The 10,427-nt window shown below is 33.7% G+C and overlaps 1 protein-coding gene across 1 annotated transcript; it reads right to left on the bottom strand.

Annotated features, from left to right (window-relative positions):
- Window positions 1–6,159: 6,159 nt before the first annotated feature.
- On the bottom strand, window positions 6,160–9,546 carry LOC129310766 (alcohol dehydrogenase 1-like). Its single transcript, XM_054952684.1, has 11 exons — window positions 9,522–9,546; window positions 9,184–9,320; window positions 9,032–9,078; window positions 8,741–8,922; window positions 8,454–8,606; window positions 7,902–7,984; window positions 7,723–7,798; window positions 6,789–6,869; window positions 6,628–6,716; window positions 6,369–6,530; window positions 6,160–6,276 (listed from the first exon to the last, which is right to left on the bottom strand). Exons 1-11 carry the CDS (start codon window positions 9,544–9,546, stop codon window positions 6,160–6,162), a joined length of 1,152 nt encoding a protein of 383 aa, XP_054808659.1.
- Between the last annotated feature and the right edge of the window lie 881 nt (window positions 9,547–10,427).

Below are 10,427 nucleotides of genomic sequence, written 5' to 3'. Positions count from 1 at the left end.
AAATTATTAAGTAATCATCCAAATCTCTGATCCCACACTAATTATCACTTTACCCTCAGTTAACAACTAATTATAGGATTAAGAAATTCAGGATGTTACATGTACTGAAAGCACAATCATCAAAATCATAGCTTTACACATGCATATTTACTTCTACACAGTTACAATAACTAAAAAACATAACAAACTATATGGTTACCTCAATCCTTCTATTCGCAAGAAAGGGTTACCTATATACTACAATCTTACTCAACTTTGTCTGGCTATTCAACTTGTCGTACATAAAAATCTACATAATTGAGGCATCTAAAGTTAGTCTTCTCATTGACTGAAAGTGCCAATTATAGCAATTTAGGCATCTAAACCATCCTAACTAATCAATTCTAAGTTCATTTCCACCCATTATACCCAATCACTTCTCGTTTTGAGCATTAACATGTTTACTCTCAAACTTATCCTATTCTTCTCTCTCTAAACTAGATTACTTAAGCCTATAGCTTTAAAGCTTTATCATTTCACCTTAAACCAGTTGTGAAGGTCTAGTTTAGTCCCAAAGGACCTTTCTATTACTATAGGGTAAGAAATCATTTCCTTTAAACTTCTGAATTTAATTTTTCAATAGTTTAAACTAAGAGAAAATAGGGTAGAATCAGAGGTTAAGGTAATACGAGACTTACCCAATAAGTGACAGGTAGGAAATGTCATCCTTGCCCTCAAAAATCCTTGCCCTAAAAGACCTCCTCTTCCTTTACACACATAATCTCTCTTTCTCTAATTTCCTTTTTGTTCTCCATGAGTTCCACGTTCTTATTTACCAAGTTTTTGCACCATGCATCATGGCACATCCAGCCTTAACTGTGGCGTATGGCATAGTGAGGGAATTCCTCATTGCACTCACCCACTCTACTTCATAATGCCATTCTTCCCCTCATACCTATTTATACAACATCCCAAAGAGTCAAAACAACACTCCACCATCCATACTCATAATCTCACATTAAATCACTAATTCAATCCCTAGTGTTAGTGCAAAAATAAAAAATTTAGGATGTTACACATATGGTCTCAGTTAGCTCTAATTTTACTCAATCCTAATCATACAATTGTCCAACAATCCAAAATGACAATTGACCATCTAAAATCATGATGAATATAATTAATTCACTAATTTACCTTAATTAACAGATAGCCTCCAGATTAAAAATTTAGGATGTCACAAAAACCATCTCTATTACTTCAGTTTCATCACTAGTATTCCAGAAAAATTCCTCAACCTCTATCACCAACTTACTTCCTAGTTCCTCCAACAATCAGAAAAAAGACAAAAGGAAAAAAAATGAAAGAAAGAAACAAAGAGAACAACTACCACTAGAGAAAAAAGTGGAAGTAAACTCTCACTCACAATCTACCAAGAAGTAGTGATGGGTGCTCTACTATGAAGTGGCCGAAAAGTATCACTCCAATACAATCAAGAAATCCTCACACAAATGTGGAGAGAAAAAGAAGGCCCCACACTCACTCGGAGAGAAACTCTAATGTTGATATTGATTAATTACCTATTTAGACAACACTTGAACATCTTTGGTTATAGTGTGGTCGAGGTGATGAAATCTAAATGTACAATCTATATTTTAAGTTTGAAATTTGTAATTTTTAAATAATAAAATTCATTTTTTGACACATAATAAAATTCATTTTTTTAAAAAGTAAAAGTAGTAAAATTATCTCTATTAAAATAAAAATTGTCAAACATATAAAAATAAAGTAACATTGAACCTGAACTATCTAATTTTAATGTGAAAGATCTAAACAAGTTCTCTCACCATTAAACCAATTTCCATATTTTAATTTTTCAATAAAAACTTAGATGTGTCACCCATCCAAGATAAATTGATTCACTACAATATAATTGGACAAATATAGCAGTTATTTAAGAAAATTAAATATATCAAGTTTTATGAATTTAAAATATTTTTCTTGAGATGTTCAAGTTTGACCCATCTCGATAGGCCCAAACTTGTCTTAACATGTCTCAATAATATTAGACCAGGTTTGACCCAGCCTGAAAAAAGTTAGGATGGGACAAAAAAAGGAATGAGATGGGATAGGACTTGAGCTTACTATCGGGATGTCTCGTCCTGTCCCATTTATAATAGCTTTATTATATTTTTTTGAAATTATACAATTCATTATCTTGCACTTCCAACCTCAGCCAATCAGCCTTCAGTTTTTGAATTTAATAGTCATATTCCCACAGTCCTACTTTCCTACTTTCCCTACCCTATCAGCACAGTGGTGCACTTCTCTCTAAAGTTCTAGTCTTCATAGTTCCATCATGCCACCACGCATGATGCAAGTTACACAACCACCCACGCCGTCGGCACCTACGTAAGTCACAGTTCTAGTCTTCATAGCCTTTAGCCCTTCTCATCTTTGCCTCAACTCCTCTTCTCTCTACCTTTTAGAGTTTCAATTTTATGATTAGGCATGTCGACGCATTGCCTTCTTCTCATCTCTGTCTCAGGTCTGCCTCATATCTCCTTCCTCCTCGGTCCAGCTTTGCCTCATCTTCTTCCTTCTCATCTCTACCTTAGCTCTTCTTCTCTCTTGACTGCTTTTATATAGTGTTTGTAGATAATAGTTTCTTAGTTTTATTCTAGTCTAAGTACACAAGTTTTTTGACCTTTTGTTATTGAGTTGAGCTGAGCACAGAAAGAGAAAATCTTTGGTGTATTATGGAACATTTTTAAGCTTAAGTATTAGTAAATTCACAAGGGGTCCCTTGGGTTCACCATTACAGTACATTCAAAGATCTCAATATAAATTTAATGTGGCCTAGAAAAGATCCAACTCTAGATAAGCTTTTGTGTTAGTTCTAACCTATTTCCAATTACTTCTTTAGTAACCTGTCAAAGGATATAGACATTAGCAAACATTATGAATTTGCCTTTTGATTATTCTCATCTTATAATGCAAAAGTAAAGTCTCTAACATTTTTACTTTTTACTATGATGTTTTTATTCCTTTGATAGAAGACTTGTGACAAAATCATAATCATTACCACTAAAATGAAAAAAATAGGCATCTCTTGTATTAGTATATCCACCATCATCGTTACCCATTTGATTTGCTACTTTTAAGAAGACTAGACTGTTAGATGTTAGTCTATATGATAAGGATCTTTAGTGGCAGCACGTTCCTAAGCATCAAAAGATTCTCCCTAAGGAAATTAAGAAAAGAACCGAGGATGGGGGGATCTTACATATCTCTAAGGAGCATAGAGTAGGAAAATGGGAGTTTTAATTTCAAAATTATGTGCTGAGTCCTACATCTATTTCTTTCAAGGGTTGATAGTGTAGGCACAATATCATCTTCTCTTGTAACATATGCTGCTGTTCAAGCATTATAGCCAGACTTGATCATACATGCAGGCACTACTGGTGGCTTCAAGGTAGGAAATATATTGTATTTGTAGTATCTGATTTATGTTGAAAGATGTTTTATAACTAAATTATAAAATTTAATTAGATTCACCATGACCCAGGATGTCCCGATCTTGTCTCGATCTAGTCCCAATGGCTTCTAGGACGAGATGAGACATAGGACAAAAATTGAGTCCCAATCATTTTTTGGGATGGGCCACGGGACAAGGGTGTCCCAGTCCCATCCTATGAACACCCTTAGGTGTTTCCTTCTTTGATACCTCATATAAATCTTCAAAAACACATAAAAACTCTTTTAAGATTTCCTAAATTTTAGAAAATTTTCCTCAATTTTGGCCATAGAATAACTTGTCATTCTTGTATTCCTCCCGTTAAACATAGATGATCCATACAACTCAAATTTCCAAATTCCTTATTATTTTCCACTATTTATGTGTCGAAATGCAAATAGTGAATTATTTGACTTTTTAGACCTAAAAGAAAAAAAATACTTGACTTCACTATCTCTGATACTAAATATGGCATTATTATTGGTCTTGTAAAACAAGTTTTTCTTATTTCAGATAATTTATTTATCCCTCCATTTTTCTCTGTTCACAATAATAAAATTAGGTGAATTGTAACTTTAGGTTTTGTTTGGAAGGGTGGGTTTAAGTTAGGAATTTGAATTTGAAATCTCATATTTGAAATCTTACATTTGAAATTCAAAGATTCTAAATTCTTTGTTTGGATGATATAAAAAATTTTAAATTACAATATTAATCCTTTGTTTGGATCTAAAGTAAAATTTTAAAATTTAAATTCTATATTTGAATTTAAAAGAAACTTGAAAGATTGGTCAAACTCAACAATTTGAAAGGTCAACTTCCAATGGGATCAAACAAACAAAGCCAATTGGGATTGTGGCACCAAGGATGACTAAGAAGGGACCTTTGACTTCCATCGAGACTGGACCATTGCAATGACAAGGATGAGATGGCCAACTTCCACAGAGACTAGATTGATAATGACGATAGGGACTAAACGATTAACTACCACTAGGACCAAATCGATGGTGATGATGAGGATCGAACGACCATCTTTTACTAGGACTAGATCGACATTAATGACAGGGATCGAACGACAGACTTCTATTGAGACCAGACCAATGGCGACGATGGGGACTAGACAGCCGACTTCTATCAGGATCGGACTGACGGGGACAACGGGGACTAGGTGATTGAGTTCCACCAAGACCGAACTGACGCCGACAATGGGGACTGAATGACCGACTTTCACTAGCACTAGACCTAACCGATACCTACGATGAGGACCGAACGGCTGACTTCTATTAGAATCAAACCGAATACAACGACAAGGACCAAACAGCCAACTTCCACTAGGACTGAAAAGGATCAAGAGCAATGGGAATCGAATGGCAGACTTCCTCTAACATTGGACTTGACCGATTGCTACGGTGATCAAACTAAATGCGATGGTGACAGATAAAGGTCGTCCAATCCTTTCCTAGTGGAAGTTGGACTTTTGGTCCTCATCATAGCTATCGATCCAATCTCGATGGAAGTTGACTGTTTAATCCTTGTCATTGCCATTCGGCCAGTGCCAATAGAAGTTAGCCATTTGATTCCTATTGTCATCATCAGCTCAGTCCCAATGGAAGTCGGCCATCCAGTCTCGATCATCAACGTCGGTTCAATCATGGTGAAAGTCGATGGTTTGGTCTAGATCATCGCTGTCGGTTCAGTTTAGGTTGAAGTCGCCCATTCGATCCCCATCGTCGCTATCAGTCCAATCCCTATCAGTTTGGTCCCTATGAAAGTCTTCCGTTCAATCCTTGGCGTCCTTGATTTGGTCCTGTCGGAAGTCGGTGTCCAATCCCAATCATCGCCATCAGTTTGGTCCCAATAGAAGTCGACTGTCGGGTTTTGGTCATTGTCGTCAGTCTGGTCTAGGTTGAAGTCGGCCGTCTAGTCCCTGTCATCGCCATCAATCTGGTCCTTATAGAAGTTAGCTGTTCAGTCTTGGTAGAGGTATGTCGTTTGGTCCCTATCGTCATCGTCGGTCTGATTTCGATGGAAGTTGACCGTCAGGTCCCTGTCATTAATGGCAGCTTGTTTTCATCAACTTTTGCAATTCGATTCAATTACTGTTGGCAAGTCAATCAAGCCTTAGCTTCATGTATTTGGGTCAAATTACAAAAAAGCTTGAGTTAAGATTTGAAATAATAGGGGTTTAGAAAGGATTTCAAATTATAAAGAGATTAAGGGAGAACTTGGATTTGGATTTGGATATACATTTTTAATTATCCAAATGATGGATTTGACTTAAATCCAATCCAAATCCAAATTCATGTGTATCTAAACATAGCATTAAGGTATTTCTTGTTGTTCACAAAATCTGTACTTTTCACCTTCAGAAACTCGCATGGCCCATATACTCGATTACCGCTGCTCTTAAATAGCTTCAAAATCCTAGTAAACACTTCTAGTTGTTATCATAAAATCCACTATAAATCCAGCAAAATGATCGCTTCTTCATAAATAGGAAAGCAAAAGAAATATATATAGTACTACAGCACTTTTCAATTGATATTTAAAAAAAAAATCCCCTTGGTCTTATTATTCTGTACAATATAATAATGTACTTATTTGATAAATTAAACTACGTACATATACACCAAAGATTGTGTATTAAGCTTTATTCTTTATTATTTTAATTAATCTTGCATACAAATGATGCATCTGATGGATTCCCCCTTCAACATGTATTCAAAGGCTTTGTTAATCTCTGAGAATGGCACATAATGGCTGATGAACTTCTCTAATTCCAGCTCCTGTACATAGGTATATGTAAGTAAATGAAACATCAAATTTAATTTACAGAAACTACATATTCATCATTCCATAATTAAGTAGGCATAGTTACCCCTTTCATGTATTTCTCCACAGTAGAAGGAAGATCGGATCGGGGCTTCAAGTTGCCATAACAGGTTCCCTTCAAAGTTAGAGAAAACAATAAGTTCATTGGATGAGTTTTGAATGCATCATCCTTTCTTGGCAGTCCAACCAGTACAGCAACACCCCAACCCTGCACCCATTAACAATTTAATCATACATAGTTTCTGATTCTTCTTTAGAAAGGAGCTTAGCAACAGCAAGCAAATGAATTTTGAAGAGGTGCTTACATGATGGACGCATTCAAATGCTGACGTCATGGCTTGGATGCTCCCTGAGCATTCAATCGCACGATCCACACCTCCATTAGTCATCTCAACTATTACCCGTGAACAATTGAAACGAGGCATAAAGAAAAGAACATATTATTGCACTGTGTCTATTAGTGGACTTAAATAGTTTCTATATACTTCATGCACAGACCTGTCATGATCTTTTGGGTTCACAAACTCGTTAACCCCAAATTTTTTGGCTGCCAGAAACAATAAAAACAGAAGTAATAACTATCAATATATAAATATATGTATGTATGTTGTCTTCAAGCATGATCCTGAGTGATGACAATGCTAAATTTTAATCCTTCCAAACTAAAAAATTTACATATCAATTAAATTTCTTCTGTGATTTTGTCTTTAAAGAAAAGAAAAGTAGAGAGAACAAGAGCTGTGCCTTTGAATTATGGAATAAAAAAATAACTGCGTCTTTCAGACCTCACTGGTTTCAATAGCGGACATAATTATTAATCAATGTTGACAAATCAAAATGGCTGAAGGATGAGATTAACTGATATTAGTGGATTGATCAAGACTGGGTCTGGTTTTAGCAAACACTTCCTTTGATCCTAATTGAACCAGTTTCTTATATAAACAAAGTTAATTATGCTAGCAATTTCCTCTATCGTAAAAAAAAAAAAATGATGTATTAAATCGGGATGATATTCTGAAAAAAATATTTTTTAAAATTAAATAATAAATTAAAAGTAAATGAAAACTTATACCAAGGACCAGATAACCAAAATACTCAATAATAATCTTCCGAATTTTAATTTAATATAGCAGTTAGTAGTAGAGACTTGAATTAATCAGTGTTTGATGCATTAAGAATGTGATTAACTGATTTGCATTGATGAATTGAAACTAGTTTGTCTCGTTTAGCTGATAATGAAGACAAGAATTGATCAGTAGTATTTGACGGGTTAAATTAGCTTAAGGATGTGATGAGCATAGATAATAAATTAGAAAATAATAGAGAGATGTATTTAATTAGCCTTGCTCAAATTATATAGTTCATTTCTCTGAATTCAGAAGAGAAATAATGAGTTGTACCTTGCTCAAAACGGCTGGAATTCAAGTCAACTCCAATGATTCTAGATGCACCAGAAAGCCTTGCCCCTTCAGCAGCCTAATTAAATTCATTTTAGAATAGATCAGGTGTTAAAGAATGAATTATAAAAGAGAAAAGAGTTTATATATCTTTGGAATTAGGATAATAGAAACATATATACAGCGAGGCCAACAGCTCCAAGTCCGAAGATAGCAATAGAGGAACCAGGCTTTGGTTTTGCAACATTCACAGTAGCACCGAAACCTAAAAGAGAAATAAAGAATGGATGAATATAATGAGAAAAGAGTTTATGTTTGGAAACATGAAGGGCTTGCTCGGTTCTGTTTGGAATTTTTGCTTTTAAAAACTATTTTGAAAGCTAATTTTTAAAAATTATTCTTCTGAACAAAACAAAATGAAAACAAATTTGATTATGTTAATTCAAAAACAATTTTAGGATAAAACAAAAATAGTCGATAGTAGTGATGGCAATATTGATTGCCTATGACAGTAATTAACCATTACTAAAGTTATAATTTAAAATAATCAAATATAATTTGCTTTACAAATAAAAAATGAGAATAATTTTAAAAACATTTAAATGCAAAACACATACCTAATAAACAAAATGTTTTATTTTTTTAAAATTTGAAAACAAAGAAACAGCTTTTTTAAAACAGAAACTAAACAAACCCGAAGTTTTCAAGAGAAGGGTGATGTTTGAAAATTAAACCTGTGCAGAATCCACAACTGAGGAGACAAACTTTGTCAAGAGGGGCAGCAGGCTTGATGTCAGCAACACGTCCAGCATGGACAACGGTGTATTCGCTGAACGTAGAGGTCCCGAGAAAATGATAAATGGGCTGTACATTAATTCTTAGAGAACCTGGAGACGATGGAAAACGGTGCAGGGGTAATAATTAGTTCATATCTAAACATATGAAATTCCTACTATACCCTGAGGGTACATGGTTCTACAAAAATCATAGTGATAATTAGACTGTCATAAAACACATGGACAAAACCTGGATTTGCCGTCATTGATCATAACACCTCGATCCGGGTTTACTACAAGAAGGTCACACATGTTGCTCTCTTCCGACTTACAATGCCGGCATTCTCCACACTCGCCAGTGAATACAGGCACAGCATGGTCTCCCGGTTTCAGATTAGTCACGCCCTCCCCTATACTCTCCACTATCCTGAATTTCATACCATTATATAATATATATATATATATATTTCCGCTTATTAGTTACGTACTTGTATATCTTTATGTTACAATCACCAAGCGCATAATGATGAACTTACCCTGCTGCTTCGTGACCAAATATACGGGGGAACATTGGCGTCTGTCCCTGTAATAATACATCAAAATTATTTTTTGATCAATTAATGAATTAATAATTACCATTTAATTAGTGATAGGTAACGAAATCACAAATGACTACAATAAGTTTCACCTTGGCTTCCCAGAAGGAAAGGTCACTATGACAAAGGGACGTGAAGAGGATTTTTAGACGCACTTCTCCGGCCTGTGGAGGCGCTACTTCTACCTCTTCAATCACTAGTGTCTTCTCTGCTTCCCAAGCAATCGCAGCTACATTTTACCATCCACCATAAATTCACAATTTTATAAATGTGTGCATTTTTTTAAGGAAATATATCAATAGATATACATATATTCATAGCCTAAGGAGTAGGCCCTACTAAAAGTAGATATTACCTCCCTAAGTTATGAAAGGAGAAAGGTAAACATCTCTCAACTAAGTTGCTACATACATAAAAATTAAGATTCGACCTCCTAACCAATTAACAAGAGCCATTACAGTTTGTATGAGATTGTCAAGCTTGCTAGTCTAATTAAATCAAACAGGGATGATGGAATTGTAATTAAGGGATCAATATAAATTAGGTATATTTTTGTTATTAAAAAATTTTATAATTAAGGAATAAATGTTTATATATTATTGATAATGAATAAAATAAAAAAATATAAAAACTTACCTTATAGCAATAAATTTGATTATTACAAATTTAGATAAAAACTACTTTGGAAACTAGAAACGAAACTAGCGATTTTATCAAAAAAAGTTCGTTTCCAAGCGAGTTAAATAATAAAATAATGAAAAAGAGGAAAAGATATTTTGCAATAAGAAAGTAAATAAATAAATGGAGAATAATTTTATTTTATTATTTTTTACATATATGAGATTGTCAAATTCCTTAGAATAATTAAATTGATAATAGAATTGTAATGTGAACTAGTGATATAAAATTGGAAAAATTTATCTTTATGCGTAAAATAATTATATAAATGCATTAAGTTTGTATAATATTATAAATTAATTTATAAATAGAAATTATGTTTATAATTTAAAAATAAATGTTTATAGATTACTGATAATTAATAAAATAAAAAAATTTAAAAAAATTACCTTCACTAATTAATGTCATCCATATTGAATGCTAATTAATAAAATTATAAAATAAAATAAAATAAAATAGAAGCAAAAGTTAGGGTGCTTCTCGTCTTCGCTTCTGAAATATTTTGATGAAAGAGATCGAGAAATGTCAAGGGTAAATAGAGAAGATAAAAAATATACAGGGCTTTATGGGAGGAAGCAGACACAAGATAAAGAAAAAATATATATATATTCTACTGCATAAATTGAGACAAAAACTAGAAGGCAAACTCGCGATTTTA

The sequence above is a fragment of the Prosopis cineraria genome, unplaced genomic scaffold (assembly GCF_029017545.1).
Source record: "Prosopis cineraria cultivar Desert tree isolate PC_DT_omini unplaced genomic scaffold, ASM2901754v1 PC5, whole genome shotgun sequence".
Taxonomy (NCBI): Eukaryota; Viridiplantae; Streptophyta; class Magnoliopsida; order Fabales; family Fabaceae; genus Prosopis; species Prosopis cineraria.
This window is presented reverse-complemented; position numbering and strand designations above follow the sequence as displayed.

Coding starts and splice junctions, on each gene's coding strand:
- LOC129310766 (XM_054952684.1), bottom strand. CDS start 9,546: ATGGCTCTTGTTAATTGGTTAGGAG. Junction 9,079..9,183: donor TTTCCTTCTGGGAAGCCAAG/GTGAAACTTATT, acceptor GTATTATTACAG/GGACAGACGCCAATGTTCCC. Junction 7,985..8,453: donor CAGTTGTGGATTCTGCACAG/GTTTAATTTTCA, acceptor TTTCTCTTTTAG/GTTTCGGTGCTACTGTGAAT.